The sequence below is a fragment of the Stigmatopora argus genome, chromosome 21 (genome assembly GCF_051989625.1).
Source record: "Stigmatopora argus isolate UIUO_Sarg chromosome 21, RoL_Sarg_1.0, whole genome shotgun sequence".
NCBI classification, from domain to species: Eukaryota; Metazoa; Chordata; class Actinopteri; order Syngnathiformes; family Syngnathidae; genus Stigmatopora; species Stigmatopora argus.
In genome coordinates, this window is record NC_135407.1 from 1,071,343 (window position 1) to 1,087,456 (window position 16,114).

General features: G+C 39.9%; 2 protein-coding genes and 1 long non-coding RNA gene across 3 annotated transcripts; 2 read left to right on the forward strand and 1 right to left on the reverse strand.

Moving 5' to 3' along the window:
- Nucleotides 1-1,447: 1,447 nt before the first annotated feature.
- Nucleotides 1,448-8,833, forward strand: wasf2 (WASP family member 2). The gene is made up of 9 exons (XM_077591141.1): nucleotides 1,448-1,623; nucleotides 3,074-3,229; nucleotides 3,306-3,440; nucleotides 4,197-4,350; nucleotides 5,257-5,374; nucleotides 5,491-5,612; nucleotides 6,438-6,572; nucleotides 7,089-7,552; nucleotides 8,227-8,833. The coding sequence occupies exons 2-9, from the start codon at nucleotides 3,097-3,099 to the stop codon at nucleotides 8,382-8,384; spliced, it is 1,419 nt and encodes a 472-aa protein (XP_077447267.1). The 5' UTR covers nucleotides 1,448-1,623; nucleotides 3,074-3,096; the 3' UTR covers nucleotides 8,385-8,833.
- Nucleotides 8,834-9,735: 902 nt separating this feature from the next.
- Nucleotides 9,736-14,095, reverse strand: gpr3 (G protein-coupled receptor 3). The gene is made up of 2 exons (XM_077590523.1): nucleotides 13,875-14,095; nucleotides 9,736-12,541 (listed from the first exon to the last, which is right to left on the reverse strand). Exon 2 carries the CDS (start codon nucleotides 12,527-12,529, stop codon nucleotides 11,552-11,554), a length of 978 nt encoding a protein of 325 aa, XP_077446649.1. The 5' UTR covers nucleotides 12,530-12,541; nucleotides 13,875-14,095; the 3' UTR covers nucleotides 9,736-11,551.
- LOC144067050 (uncharacterized) lies at nucleotides 12,788-15,620 on the forward strand. Its single transcript, XR_013297822.1, has 3 exons — nucleotides 12,788-12,904; nucleotides 15,181-15,301; nucleotides 15,423-15,620. It is a non-coding gene; the product is annotated as an uncharacterized LOC144067050 (long non-coding RNA).
- The last annotated feature ends 494 nt before the right edge of the window (nucleotides 15,621-16,114 follow it).

A 16,114-nucleotide genomic window follows, 5' to 3' on the forward strand; every position in this document is an offset into this window, starting at 1 on the left:
CTTGTTTATCCCCAAAATTCTAGGCGTAAAGATAAATAACCTGTCGTTATAAAAAATATTTATCAACAACGATGTGTTATTTTCTGGGTTATTTTAGGAAGTAGTATATGTCAAGTACTATGGTGTGTGCATTCCGCCCACTAGTGGACAAATTTGGATGTCGTCATTGGATTTGTAAAGGAGTGCAATTTACCTTGCAGGAGAGGAGCAATAAATTATAACCCAATGAAACAAATTGATATCGCATCATATACAAAGTTTAAGGCATTACGAACTAAATCATATTTTATTGTCCCCATTAGAACCAATATTATAATATACTTTTTCCTTTTTCATCATTTCCCAGGCATTCACAGACTTTTCTCATCTTTTACATGGCCAAAGTTTTTAGTCACATTAAATTTAATCGCTGCACTCGCTGACAAAAAGACAGCTCAGAACATTCTGTTTTGTGTGTCTTTCTGTGTCAAGCTGACATGGAGTACACTCATTGGTGTCTTTATATGTCTATTTTTTTACGGTAAGTTGCACATGGGAAGCATCCAAAGAATGGAAGAGTGTCTTATTGTGGGAGTTATGGCAGATTTTTTTTTTTCTTCCAGCGGTGGGGGTACATTGACTGCTTTAATTTACCGTCCCAGCAGATGGGCTGACAGTTTGAAAGGCCAAATAGAACATATTCAAACTGTGACTCATGGACCAAGATTGTAAGGTAAGCCATTAAATATGACTCAAGATTTAAAATATTTGAATGTAGCCACTGGAATTTTGATTTTTCCATTTCAGTGTTGATTCTGTTTAACAAAATGAATTTGCAGGGGAAAAAATATATTTTAATTTACAGTTAAAATTTATTGAGAAATGTGTATTAAATGATATTAATATTATTAAACGTATATAAGGCACTCATTTAAACACTGAAATTCCAAGGAAAAGCTAAAAGTGTATTTATGTTTTTATTCATTTTTTTGTGTATTATGTAGCACGTTTTTTTTGGTATTCCGTGGTCACTTCTTGCACATTTATGTTAATTTCCAGTTGGTATTAGGGCATTTCTGGTTTACTTTTTGCAGATTAATAGGATCTTCAGGTCATTTTCTGTTGTTATTGTCATATTTCTCCCATTGGAAAAGAAAAGCAGCATTGAAAAAAAATGGGCATGTTTTTGACAAATTTTGCGTTTCATTAATATTACTCCACGTTGACTAATGGATGATTAATTGAATGGATCTTTTCCATGCAACTTCAATTTGAGTAAATTGTTGAAACTAATGCCTGTCATTCCTCGAACGCGTTTCAACGCGCCGGAGCGCGCATTGGAATGCGCGCCCCTGCCCTCCATTATTTACGTAAATACCATCAAGAGTTGCCACTAATTCGCTGCGTAGTTACGACAGCGTACGCTTTTTGCGTAACACTTTGCCCCTCATGACAGTTAACCCAGCCAATCAGGAACAAAGGAGCTCGACGTCTGAGCCAATCAGAGACTGACAAACTCAGAACCTTGCCCTCGACCGCTGGTTCCGTCTGCTTTGGCTTGAAAGTGTACGCTCGCCACATTTTCGAGTAAAAAACTTCACGTCGGATAAAAGGGACAATTAAAGAGGGAACTTCGCTGTGACGGTACGTGAATAATAAAACAATTTCTTGGTGTTTTCGCTTGAAAGTAAACGACTGTTGGCCGGTGTCGTTCGAAACAATAGTTCGTGTTCGTGTACAAGTTACTTCCTGCTCTTGGCAAGGCCAAAAAGCTAAGTTCCATTCGCGCTAGTTTGAACCTAGCTTCGTGTTACTTTGTACTCGACGTGAGATTTAAGTCCTTAACATATATTTTACGCCTCTTTTTGGTCCTTTTTCGAAATGGTACAAGTTTTACTAAAGCAAAATGCAATTCACTTGTCATTTCCACCGCGGAGAGTAAGTGGGGCGCGGCCAGACCCTTGACTGCCCCTTGGGAAACAACACAGTTAATTTCCCTTTCTGTCAAGACTAGGTGAATATTGTTCCTACATTTCTACTTGTTTTCCCATATTTTCCTTTTAAGGCAATTTATTACAGCTATAAGGTGGAATGAACATAGTGGAAAGAAAGCGCTTTAAATGATGACTTCACCGTCCACTGTGGGGCCCCTCCGTGAAAAGCTTGTAATTAGGCAACCAAAATAAAGAAAAGGAAGTTGTACTTAAAAGTCACACGACCGATTTTTCGGTCATTTTTTGCCATTTAGCGAAAAAAAATAGTGTGTATGTTAGTGGTAACGTTTTGGTGTATAATTATAATTCCACGGCTGGACAAGATGGCCTCAAAGGTGACCCAGCTGTATCGGATAATCCAGCTAATTAATTTCAGTGGGGTTTAGTTGGTCAGTTTGGTCTCATCAACAAACAACATTATTATCGTTAATAAAGGATTAAAAGTAAACATGAACTTTTATCTTGGTCTGACATGTTTACAATTTAACAACTGTTTTCCATTGCTTGTTGACTGATTGTCAGAGAACCAAACAATGAATATATAGTATTCATTACAAAGTAAATCTTCACAGGACAAGACAAGGCTAAAACTAACCACATTAACTTATTTTTCAGTCCTCGCCAGTTAAGTTTGTAGATTTGTGCCACATTCTAATTCAGTAACAGAAACTGGTGACAAGTGCCTTTTGCTTCCGCTTTAGCCTGTCTGGCAGCATGTTTATTTATACATCCCCAAATCACCCTCAAATTTCATTAAACTGCCACTTCAACACACACACACACAACCACACAGCAGGAATAAAATTGTACAAATCCAGAGATAACTCTAGTTTAGCTAAAGCTAAACTAGACATTTGACCCATTCTGATATTATGTTACCTACACTATAAATCAAAACAGAGCGGATAGCGGCTCTCCAGGAGTTATCATGGAATTCCCTTTCTGGACATCTCCAGCAAATGTGATCCCTATCTTTGTTTTTCAGTTATCTTGAACACAAACATTCAAACAATAGACCTACAGAACCAAATACCTAACATGTTTTCACCTACTGATTCAGGTAAAAATCACTGACTTATTGACCTCTTCCCTTATTTTAGGGCCTTGGCGCCCCCTCGCCGCCATGCCTCTGGTCATAAGAAACATCGAGCCACGCTACGTGTGCCGGCAGCCCATTCCGAGCAGCATCCACAATGAGCTAGAATGTGTTTCCAACAACAGCTTGGCCTCCGTCATCCGCCATCTCGGCTGTCTCAGTGAGTGTTCACGCTAGCGCGCCCACGAGATACGACCACGTCTTTATGAATTTCTTTCATTCATCCATCCATTTAGGCAAGCAAGCCGGAAATGTGTTCCAGGGACTTTTCAATGAGGCCTTGCTTTTCTCCAGACGGATTGAAGCGCTCGGCGATCGAGTGGACAGCCTGCAGTTGAAAGTTACCCAGTTGGATCCTAAAGAAGAAGAAGGTAAGGGCAAAGGAATCTACAAACAATTTCAAACTGTGCAATTACGGCGATATTTGTTATACTTACAAATGAATGGACTTGGTATTCAGAAATACAGTTACCTTATTAGTATAAGTCACATCAATCAAAGAATACAAAGGAAAAAAATATATTTGACACTGGTGTATGTTGCATTTTTGGGGGAGCAATTTTCTATTTTATCAGAAGTTAAGAACAAAAATATGTTAAAGTAACAATAGTAAAATGGAGACCGGAAGCCCAAAATATATTTAAGATAACTGTAGCCTGAAAAACAAAACATAAAAATACCCAACCTAATAGGTTGTCGTTGGTCAGAGGGAGATAAAAACAACACACTTTTATTTGCGCCTTACAATGCGGAAAATACAGTAGTTTAGAACTTTACAGTATTCAGTATACTTCATAAAATGAGTTGGGCTGACTCAAAATATCAAGTAACAACTTGATAACTTGGGCAACAGGCTTTTGCACTAAGTCACTTTACCTTTAAATGAATATTGTTTTTGCAATGAGGTAAAATCAATGTTAGTTTTTATGTCAGCTGTTCAAATATACTGAAAGTTTGCACAATCCTCTGTGCATAAGAGTCCTATATTGATCTTTTCCCCACCATTTATGTGAACCTGTTAAACATAACTCATTGGCGACAATAGACCCCCATCCCATTTGAACAGGGGACGTTATACTTGGTTTAATTAAAGCTTCTTGACTGTTTATTTTTTGCATTTGCTGCAGTGTCCTTACAGGCCATCACCACTCGCAAGGCATTCCACAGCAGCTTGACCCAGGACCAACAGATGTTCACTAGGCCGTCCCTGCCCATGCCGGTGCAGGATACGTACATCACGTGTGACCCACCGCCTCCACTCGACTACCTCACCCCATACCGGTACGTCGTCGGATAAAATGTATACTAAGTACTTGTTCCGCTATAATGAATTATTCATATACATACATCTATTCGGTTCTCCGGTGGACTTTCCACGACAACGCACTCTTAACCGAACAAACAAATTTATATTAACTTGGATTAATATATACAGACACACTCAAACATACATTTAATGTAACTTTACACAAAACTGAATTCTCTTTTTTTTTTTTTTTAATTTAATCTTTGTTCTGGCCTGGTTAGTTGTTTGCCACGTCTCCACTCTCACGTTCACTATCGATGGGCTGTTTGCTGTTGTACGTATTCCCTTCAAAATATTTCCAAAATGATGCACACAGATGTCCTCACAATAGGATAACACCCGACCACTTGCCAACGAGAAGTAGTCTTGAATTAGCGATCGCTCCGCCAACGGGAGCTAACAGGCTAGGGCGAAAACAGGAAATGCAATAGCCTACCCACGTATTGATTGTGGGTAATTAAGTTTCATTCTGAGAAAGAGTGCCAATGCCTATCGGCGTTGTGTGCACGAGTATACTTCATTACCCGAGTCTGACACCCCTGTTTTAGAGTATATCTCTAATTATTGTATTTAATATACATTAAATATCATTGATAAATACTTAAAAACTAAATTCCTAAATTTAAATGTGTGCCATAAAAGGGTTAAATCAATAGTGAAACTTATATCTAAGAAATATAATGATTATGTTACAAGATTTTACAGGTGGAAATGGACCAATGAGCACATTTCAAGTAATCTAGTTCCCTCCAATACACCTTATTCCCCTCCACAAGTTTCACATTTTCTGGGGAAAACTGCACACGTTCTAATGTTAAGTATTATCTTCCAAGCTCTATTATATATATATATTTTTGCTTTTGATTTTCATTGGTGCACAGAGATGATGGAAGAGAGGCCCTCAAGTTTTACACAGATCCTTCCTACTTCTTTGACCTCTGGAGGTCGAAGATGCTGCAGGACACCAAGGACATCATGAAGGAGAAACGAAAGCACAGAGTGAGTCGCTCACTAAATACCGTGGTGTCGGAAAAACAGCCATAGTGTGCTCACGGCGTCCAATATTGTTGCGCACTTAACCACTGTTCCGAGCCTAACGCGTTTCTCTTGAGTAGAAGGAGAAGAAAGACAACCTGAATCAACGGACCCTCAACCCACGTAAAATCAAGACTAGAAAAGAGGAATGGGAACGTCGCAAGATGGGCGAAGAGTTCGTGGTGCCCAAGAATGACATGATGTAAGTGGACGTGACACTCATCACTAGATTGGTCCTATCAGACTATCTATACACAAACACAGATACAGCGGAATTTCAGATATGGCCCTTTAATTGTTCATTTCCTTACTCGTGAGCGCCACAATCACGAGAGACAATTAAAGGCGACTTCACGTGTACAGTTTTCTAGGTCATTTTCTTGTTTGGGTAGACATCTTAAACAGGCATATCATTTCATTTAATTGGAAGGCCTTTATCCAATAACGCTCAACCATGATATGCGCCATAAAAAGACAAACAACTCGTTCTTTGGAGCTGTTGGGGGATGGAGCAGCAGAAAAAGACCAGAAAGGGTTTCTAATTATTTTTCATTATTTCTAATATGTATTAGCCAGTGTTGAGCAATATTTTGTGCTATTGGACTTTATATTTTTCCCAAAATAATAGTCATTTTATAAGCACAAGGACGGGTTTAGATGTTTGGCCAGTATTTTGCCTTTTAAAGTCGTGCTTACATGCACAGATTCTGAATTTTTCAGTTAATAACAACAATCACAATTGTTATAATAATTAAGAGTGTAAGCAACAATATTAGCCCTAACTAATTACAAATACGTGTCAAAATAAATATCAAAATCATGTCTTTTGTCTAGTGGGAGCACACATTTACCATTTGACACCATGGTTTTGCATTAAGATGTCATATAAGAAAAAGGAGAGCAGGACTGTATAAAAGGGGGAGATATTGGGAGAAAAAAAAGATTTATTTTACTCTTTTTTTTTTTGAAACATCCTTCACAGCTACACCACTACATTTACTTACTTACTTCCTGTGTTGAATTTAAGGAGCTCCCTGGAGGGTCTGAACGGAAGCCTGGGATCAGGCGACGAGGGCCTGGACTTGAGCACGGGCTCCTACGCGTATGAACCGGTGCCGCCTGGGGCTGACGACTTCTTGCCTCCGCCACCCCCCGACATGTCGTAAGTAGCGCACACAGATTTTCTATTGGTCATTTACACACCGTAGAATTAAAGTTCATGCATACAAAATTAAAAAAAACACATGCAATTGACTCCTGATTTACGGCGCCCCTACCTTAGTTTTTTTTTTTCATGTCACACAAAATGGAACACAAAGTGGATTTCTACACTAGGCTATCTTGCAAGTTACAAACCCAGATAACTGGACGAACCATAAAATGAGGACGAGTCCTACAAGCAAGAGCTCCATGATTGTTTACTTCCATTTTTTTTTGGGACCACCCAGCCCATTTTGTCCAATAATTGATGACGTTTGCACATGCGTAGGTTTGTTGTCAAATCCTGGGTCGCTTGCAAAAATTACAATGTGAAAAGGAAGCAGCAAAAAAAAAGTCAAGACCAAATGTATTTTGATCCGGGCTCTGAACTTTTTCCCTTTAGTTATGTTATTTTGTTTGTATCACAAAAATCCGGCATGGGGTTTGTAGACTTATCCACTGTGGTTGTCATCTTCAGGTACGGCGACGGCAATTACATCGGTGCCAACCACAAGCGCATCAGCATTTTAAGCCCTAGCCACCCGCCCCCAGCTCCTCCCATTGCCTCACCTCCGCCCAACTCCCGCCCCCACCTCTCCCCTCCCCCCGCCCCGCCTCCCCCACCTCCACTCTCTGGTTTCGGGGCACCCCCGCCTCCCTCCGCCTTTGACAGCCCCCCTCCCCCTCCACCGCTTTCCCCACCTGGCAACTTCCCCTCTCCCCCCGCCCCGCCTTTGCCACCTGCTATGTCCGGCATGGGCCCTCCTCCTCCGCCACCGATGCCCGCAGGCGGCGGTCCACCTCCGCCGCCGCCCCCACCGTCCTTTGGCAACCCCGCTCCCGCTCCCCCTCCTCCTGCCATCCCTGCGGCGGCGACGCCCAAACAGCAGCCTGACCCCGAGGAAGACGCCCGTAGCGACCTGCTACAAGCCATCCGACAAGGTAAGGTCTTAACTCACTTGCTTCTTATTAGTCAAATACAGGTGTATAGGAAACTGCAATTTTTTTTTTTTTAAATCAGAATGAAGTTTGTTTTTCCAGATGAAATTATTTGTTTTATTCCATGGGAAAAGTATATGGTTTTATTGCAAGAATAAGCTTTTGTTTAGGTCTTAGGCTAATCATATTTTCAGCACGGAGGAAAAGTCAAAATTTTCAGGAAATCGTCCTGTTTTACTTGAGTTAACAATATCGTGTAAAAGTACGTTTTTATGGGCCATGTTTAATTTCATTTTTTTTGTGTCTAAATGGAAGTCGTGCGCATTTGAATAAACGTGTTATTTTTTTTCCTGTAACAAAAATGTTTTCGTACCAAGAAATATAGGCATATAATCTTATTCTTTTAGAATGATAGTTGTTGTTTTTTAAAATATTAAACAAAAAAAATCTATCAACTTTTTTTGGTTTTGGAAACCAAACCACAGAAAATGCTATTTGGGTTTCTTTCAGAATTTTAGCGATTTTTACATAAAGAAAAAAACAATTATAGTGGACATCAGTTAGTGGTATATTTTCACTATTGATGTTAATCTCTTGATGGCGTCATATGCTGTGAACGAAGACTTGACACTTCATTTTAGCAAGCCACATGTTGACCCCAAATATGAATTTGGCAGGTTTCAACCTCCGCAAGGTGGAGGCGCAGCGAGAACAGGAGAAGCAGAACCACTTTGGCAATGATGTGGCCGCCATCCTGTCGCGTCGCATCGCCGTCGAATGCAGCGATAGCGAGGACGATTCGTCCGAGTTCGATGACGACGAGTGGTCCGAATGAGGTCTGCGCTGCTGTTCTTTTCGTCAAATTCAGGTTAGCACGAAGGAAAAGTCTCACGTAGTCACAATCACATTCCTTCAGTCTTTCCCTTTGTTTATCAACATGTTATCTTTAAGGAGTACATTATTATCTTTCTCTGTCAGCATGGGAACAATTTATAACCTTTTTTTTATAAATATTACACTGTTATATTCGGTGTCAACCAAAGGGGAAGTCAAAAACATAAGCAAAACTTCTTGAATTGCAAGTCGTCAAGTGACAAAATAACAGGAAGCACCTTCTCCTAAGTGCCTTGTAAGAATATATAATTGCATTGCATTCACATGCGCCTTGCGTTTTCAAAGTGATGTTAATTATTCTTTTTTTTTTCTTCCATGATCCCAAAAACTGTCTAAATGATTATATTTTATCAGGGTAAACGCAAGTATTAATAAATTTTGCAGAATTCATTTCCCTGTCTTTTGTTTTTGTCGTTATATCTTGCATGCTTAATAGATGGCTTTTTGGGGGAAAAGAGGCAATGTGAATGTTGGGAATTATATGTAAAAAGGTACCAAATTAACAATGTAGTCAAATGTTCGTAGTCACAAAGTTGAAATCCTGGAAAAAATAGACAATCTTTCTGATCAAAATAGTGTTTATTTTTTATTTTTTAGAATGCCCGGAGGAAGTTCTCAAGTTCTTGCTCACTTTATTCTTGTTTTTCTTCTTCTTGGTAAAAAAATCACTATCTGAAATTGCTTCTCCATTTAAATTTAGGATCGGAGCAGAAAAATGCATTTTTAAAATGTGTTCTGCAAATGTGTAGGCATAGTCCCTGAGCTCGATTTTTATTTATTGATTGATTTTTGCTCCCATGGCAGATTATTTACTTCATAAATTCCGGACTTATTGTTGTCTGTATGTTTTGAGTTAGCCAGTAGAGGGTGTACCTGCACTCAAATATTATATACTCAGATATTTAGGGATATTTAAAAACAATATTTTGTAAATTCTCAAATGAAATACCTTAAAAGTAACATTTAAATGTACGATACATTTATTTTAAAATGAAATGAAGACACTTTTTGGATATGCGTTACAAAAATTAGAAGTTATCTTTATAGAAACATGCTGTATGATTCAATTCAGACTTGACTGTTTGCATTCCATTTCTCTCTACCAAGCATATTGTGTTTCATGTGACATATATTATTAAACACATTAGCAAATATCGACCCTTCCCCAAAATAAAAACCTGATCTTAGATAATCAGCAATCTTTGTCATAAATGGAAACTCCAATGATAATCTGAAGGCTGCTAAAAGCCTTGACTAGCCCCGAAGAAAGAATGCTGACATCATTCAGTATGAAAAAAAGCACATTTTTATTATTCATCAGTATAAAATATTCATCCATTTGCCAAAAAAGATTGTGCAACATAGTCCCAATGGCTGAAAAGTGCCTTGAAAGAGTGCAAAATAGATTCTTAGCTCTCCATTGGAACATCGTGTAGTTAGCACACAATTCAAGTACTACATCACGTTGCTATTATTAAGCCTTTGGATCCAATTAACTCGACAACACCACAGATTTTTTTCTCTCTCTTCATAACAAGACAAGAGTCATTGAAATCCGCCGTTATTTACGAACAGTGTGCGGCTGCCTTTTATTTTTTTCACTCAGCAGAATCCCGTGCAGCTACAAGTGGGCTGATTGTTGGCAGGGAGGCACAAACATGTCTGGTAATAGTGGGAGTACCTCCAAAATGGCCGCCGGCCAGGACAGTTCAGAATGTTCTGATGGGGACGATAAGGGAGGACCTCACGTCCTGGTAAAATAAAAGTGCTGTTTTCAATGTGGGAGTGTGAAAGATTTCACGCTCCAAGCGCTACTTTGTGTTTAGCACATGTCTGGCATAGATTGTTTTATGGCAACGGTAATGTTTTCTTAAAAGATCATGCCTCCCTTTTGTGGAGAAAATACATTTCATTCCCCTTAGATGTGACTTTGGATGTGTTGTTTTAGAAGATATTCCTCATTCTTTGATTAAGGAACACTGAAAAAATATATTTTATCTATCAAAAGCCCGTTTTACACCGTTTTCCACAACAAATTGGCTTTGTCTGTCAGACAGAATTTGCATGTTCATCTTTCACTGACTTTGACAGGGATAGATGTCCAATTCATTTTGATTGACAGAATGGAATGGACATCTATGCTCCTCAATGGCAGGCATTAAGTCAATTTATAAAAATATATGTTGGAATATTAGCAAGATTGTTTGAGTTAGGACTGGGCGATATGGAAAAACAAGTAAATTAAATACAATGTCTTTTTTCTCCATTTGTGCTGTCAGCCCCCATGTTAAAATAATAACTATATACAAGGAAATAATTTCTTATGAAATAATCTATTGAATAACTAGTTGGTAGTGAAAAAGAACCCCCATTTTATCAATCATTTGTAGTAAAAAAAACAACAACTTCTCACTCATAAAATTGATTTATCGCCCAGGCCTAATTAGGGTGTTGTAATTGGTGTGAAAGTTGGCATTCACCTTTTTACAGTAGAATCACACAAATGATACCAAACATGGAAAAAGTCAAAGAACAAACAATTCTTATTTAGGGGGTCCCCAACCCCTGCATAGGTTTGATTTTGGTCTCAACCTTTTAAAAAACCCAGTGTCCATAAACATTTTGGGTCACGTAGGCCATTTGGTGGCCTATGTGAACATCACATTTAGGGCATGTTTTGTGGACGCCATTTTTTTTGCCTGGTTCAAATCCTGTTTTTCGACTGAAATTATGGCTTTTCGCTAACACATTTTCTGTTTCTTAGGAAGAAGTCAATCAAAGTTGCATAGCAAGTAACCATACTGCTAACCAACTCAACAATCCAGATTTATTGCCACATTAGAAAAAATGAAATTCCAGACATGAGTAACTCCCGGTATTGCACAAAAACAACAGGCAACTGTGGCGTGAAAGTTCATGTTTTCCACCCGGAAACAACATGGCAGGTACGTGTCAGGTTTGGGATTTTTCTTCCATTCCCAAATGTAGAATTTTTCAAGATCCAGCAGTCAAACTCTCAAGTTATGTTTTTTCCCAGATCCTGAATATCCTGTCCCCAGACTTATAAGATTCTGTACAAAAAAAATGATCAAATTGTCATGAGCGCGCCTACACATCCACCGGGCAGTGCAGTTGGGCGGCATGCCTGCGGGGGCAGCAGGCGTGCAGCAAAACTTTGCGTATGTCTTTGTTTCTCAAGCTGTATAGCAGTGGGTTTAGCAACGAGCTAAAGGCAGCTGGCGCCAGGGTGGCATATGTGAACAGCGGCGGGCTGGACGCGTCGCCCATCAGCCCCCACAGCGAGAAAGGCATCCAGCAACCCACGAAGACTCCCAGAACGAGCACCAACCGCGAGAACCCTCGGCCGCCGCCGTGCTTGCCGGAGTACGACTGGCTGGATGGCAGGAAGTGCCTCTGGATGGCGATGGCGTGGGCGTGGCGTCTCGCCACCCGGCAGATGCCCACGTACAATTGCAAGGTGACGAGCACCACCACCAGGTAGCCGCTGCAAAGTAGCGATAGGTATGCCCGAGTGAGGGGCGGAGCCACCGAGCAGGAAGTGGCGTTGCCCAAGCAGTTCCAACCCATGGCGGGGGAAGCGCCCATGATGCAGGCACCCGCCCACACCAGGAGGAGTAAAAGAGTGGCGCGCCGACGGGATTCCCCTGAGCCGTACGTGAGGGCGTGGCTTAGAGAGAGGTAGCGGTCCAGGGCCACGCCCATCAAGCTGCACAGAGAGGCGGTTAACGAAGTCACCAGAAGACCCGATGTCACCAACTCGGACCAATCGCTGGGCGTCAGGCAGAACAGGAACAGGAAGCGGGTCACCAGGGCCACGCCCGCCAGAAGGTCGGCCAGGCCGAGGCTCGCTAGCAGCAGGAAGACGGGTGCGCGCAGGGACGGGGACGCCAAGATGGTGGTGACCACCACCGCGTTCTCGGCGGCAATGACGGAGCCGGACACGCAGAGGGCCACGCCCCAAGCCGTCAGTTGAAAAGGTGGGTTGCCCCCGTGGAGGTCCGATGTCGGGATGGCGTCCGCGCCTGAAGACTCCTCCCAAAACAGCTCGGTCACATTCGGGGTCATGGCTGCGACACCCTGAGAATTTTTTTGAAAAAAAGCACACGTTTACTTAAAGGCACAGACATGAATTTCTGTATACTTTTTACAAATGATTTTGCAGATCGTGTAATTTGCTTAATATAAGTACATTAGTCATTAATTCCAGTCATTTTTATTTCTATAGCAATAGGCCAATAAGAATTCCCAAGTTTAGAAGTTTAGCACAATGTTCGCTCAGATCTGGATTTCAATATTTTTCATATAAAATAGCCTTCATTGAAAGCTTCACTCCGCCTAATTTAATCTGTTATGCATTTGATAAGAACAAGATAATCATTTTTAAATTCTCTTTGATCTTGGACAGGACACTAACAAAACTGCTGCACCCCCGTTATTCTGGTAGGTATATGCATCAATTCTTGAAACCCTTTTTCTGTTAGAATAGATCTTTATTTTTTGACTTATTGTTGCCTGTAGGTTGAAAGTTAACCAGTAGAGGGCATTTGCGCTCTTTGATCTGATAAGATGTTTAATAAGGAGCCGGGCAGTTGGACTTAATATTCAAATGACTTGTTTACTTCAGCTAGTTTGTTATTTTGGTACCAGTAGTAACAGCTTTACAACTAGCTTGTACTGCATAGAAAAAGCTAACCGTACATATTTGCAACCTTTTTTATACTGTGATTGTATTGAATGCTTATATTGTCATTATACAAGAATAACGAGATTTTAAGCGTCACCGCAATGTGCAAAAATAACAGCAAACAAACAGACAAATAAGTAAATAAGTAGTCAACATAAGTAATAACTTAGGTGTTGTAAAAATCAAATAATGCCAAATATTGCTTTACATCTGATCTGTAAGCTGATCTCATCAAGTTAACAATGATCTATTATTGGTGACTATATATAGTGACAAATCTGAAAAGTGAAGACTTATTTTTTGACAAAATGTCCTCCAATTTACACAGGACGAGCTATTTTTTTATCCTGCTGTAATGCTTCTCATAGTAGCACAGCATGGATAGCTTTTAGAATTTTTCAATTTGGAACCGCTCGTTTGATTAACTGCTGGGGAGTGTTGTCCTCCTACAAATGTCCAGACACGATGTTCGTCCCACGGACACTTGGACATACCAGCGAGCCTCTCTAGTGCCAATTAGGTCGCTCTTGAAACGTCCCAGCGTGTACGTTAGTCATTGATATCAAAGAACATCAAAGAGGGTAACGCACGGGGGTTAGAGTGCGCCCCTAGTTGTGTAACCGTTGGGCCATTGAGAATGCGTGCGCATACCCCCCCTTTTTTAAATATATAAATAGATACATTAATTAAATAAATAAAAAAGGCCACCCTAAAAAAGGATTTTACCTTGTGTAGAAAAGAGCTCCTTTTCTTGCCTTGCTCCAAAACGTTGCAATCAAGTGGGCTGGTCTCTGTTTCTCTCGCCGTCCTTCATGGACCCAAATCGGGGAGATGCCCTCGGTGGTCCCTCTCCGGATCACCGGAGCAGCAGCAGCAACAACCCCCCCAAAAAATTAATCTCCTCCCGGTCGTTCCAAAGCAATGACTGGATGCTCGAGCCTCAGCGAGTCGTTGACTTGAGACATGTCGTGACGTCACGATGAGGTGGTCTCTGCCAATCAGGAGCCGAGGATGAAAGCGAGCGGAGGGGGTGGATTTGGAGTAATTTCATTCAGAAAAATGCGGCATAGAGACGGAGACACGCCCACTGCGGTGCACCGCCATTGTTGCCTGGGTTTTTTTAAGACACGTCCTTTCTAATCGCCTTTTTTTTGGTTTTTATTTTTTTTAAACCATGGTGCTGTCCGTGGTGCTGAAACGCAGCATTGACTCATGGGGACAGTCGAAGGTCATTTCATTAAGTACGCCTTCCAGTGACATTAGCTCGAAATATTGGGAACAGCTCTGTGTGATGCAGCAAGTATAGCTGAGATTTAGTTTTTCCATTTTTTTGCCATTAACAGTGATAGACGTCACTCGAATGAAGGTTGTGGTACAGGATTTTTTTTCATGATACGTATATATTTTAAAATACTAAATTGATTAATTTTTAGGGAGATGAGGCTTGATTTAAATATATAATTATCTAGATTTAATTTTTAAAACTGATTTTTTTTTTTCAAGTTGAGGGTCATATTTTCAAATGTTCTTTTAGATATATTTCATTTTTGGTTGCTTTTACTAATTCACTAATCTGATAGTTTTATTTATATTTTATTGGGTACTATGATCGAAATTTTGGTGCAATTATTAAAACAGTTTGTAATCCTAATTTTTTTAAATATTTTTTTCCTTCATTTTAATGTTTTGTTTTAAATTGTGACACTATTTTGTCATGTTTTATTTTTCTTTCAAATATATTTTTATTCTAAAGCATTAGCTTTGTTTCATTGGGTGTCCTCAAAATCTAGTATTCCTAATGAAGTAGCCAGTGTGTATATTATCAGTTGACAGTACCCACACATTTTTTTGGCAGGTTACAACTGCATTCGATCCTTCTATTTTAGGAGTTATGCAACACTTCCCTACTATCCTATCACATTTACTTTTTGCTGCACCCTTGTGGACTAACACGTCACAAGCAAATTAGCCCAAAACGCCATGTTTATTCAACATGGTAATCCTTGTTTAATGTTATTTTATTACCTTGCAGACAGAAGAAGGCCAGCGAGGCTTCCCCGGTTTGATGGCGAGCGTGGGTGCAGCATCACAAGTAGGCGGCATACAGCTTGCAGGGGTGTCACGACCAAATAAGGACATTTCCTGCCTATGAGGTGACGTCTCGCCGGGGAATCGTGAGACACTTGGTTTTATTCCTAAATCACCTTCACCCACTCAATTAAATATGTTATGAAATCATCGTAATAGTACTATAATGTTGCTTTATCATTCTAGGATTTACAGTGAATCGGGCAGGGGGGGCAGACTAGCAAATGTGTCGTGACGCTGGAAAAGAACAACTGCCTTTGATTTCTGGGTGAGTCAGAATAGTGGCACACTTTTATCATCTGCACACACGCTGTATGGTGACACCAAACTAACCTGCTATGCTTCATGTAAAAAAAAAAAATTAAAAAAAATACACACCCCTCTCCAAATCCAATGTATAGAGAATATAGTTAAATAATAGAACTAATGTTTTGTCATATTTTAACATAGGTATACAGTGTATACCTATGTTAAAATATGACAAAATTACTGTAACAGGATAGAAAATCCGTACTAATGTTATCTTATTTGCAGGAGTACAACGCAATGTTTTAGCTAGCTTTCGTTCCTGATCAAGAAGGCAAAGTTATTAAAACTACAAGATGCAATTTTTGGAGAAATTGGATGGGGAATGCTTTCCCATAGGTCACCTCCCATTAATTTTGTAGACATTTTCCAGTCACTTATATAGAAATTATTTTAAAAATCAATACAACAATGATTATTAATTTGAAATTATAAATATATTTGCTAATATTTACATTTTTTTAATGACCAAAACTAGTCACTTGCCCTAAGAAGGAATACATACAGGTGTTCAGTGTCAACATTTGAATAGCTCTCCACTTGTGGTCAATGTGTTTCATTTCACAACAAAA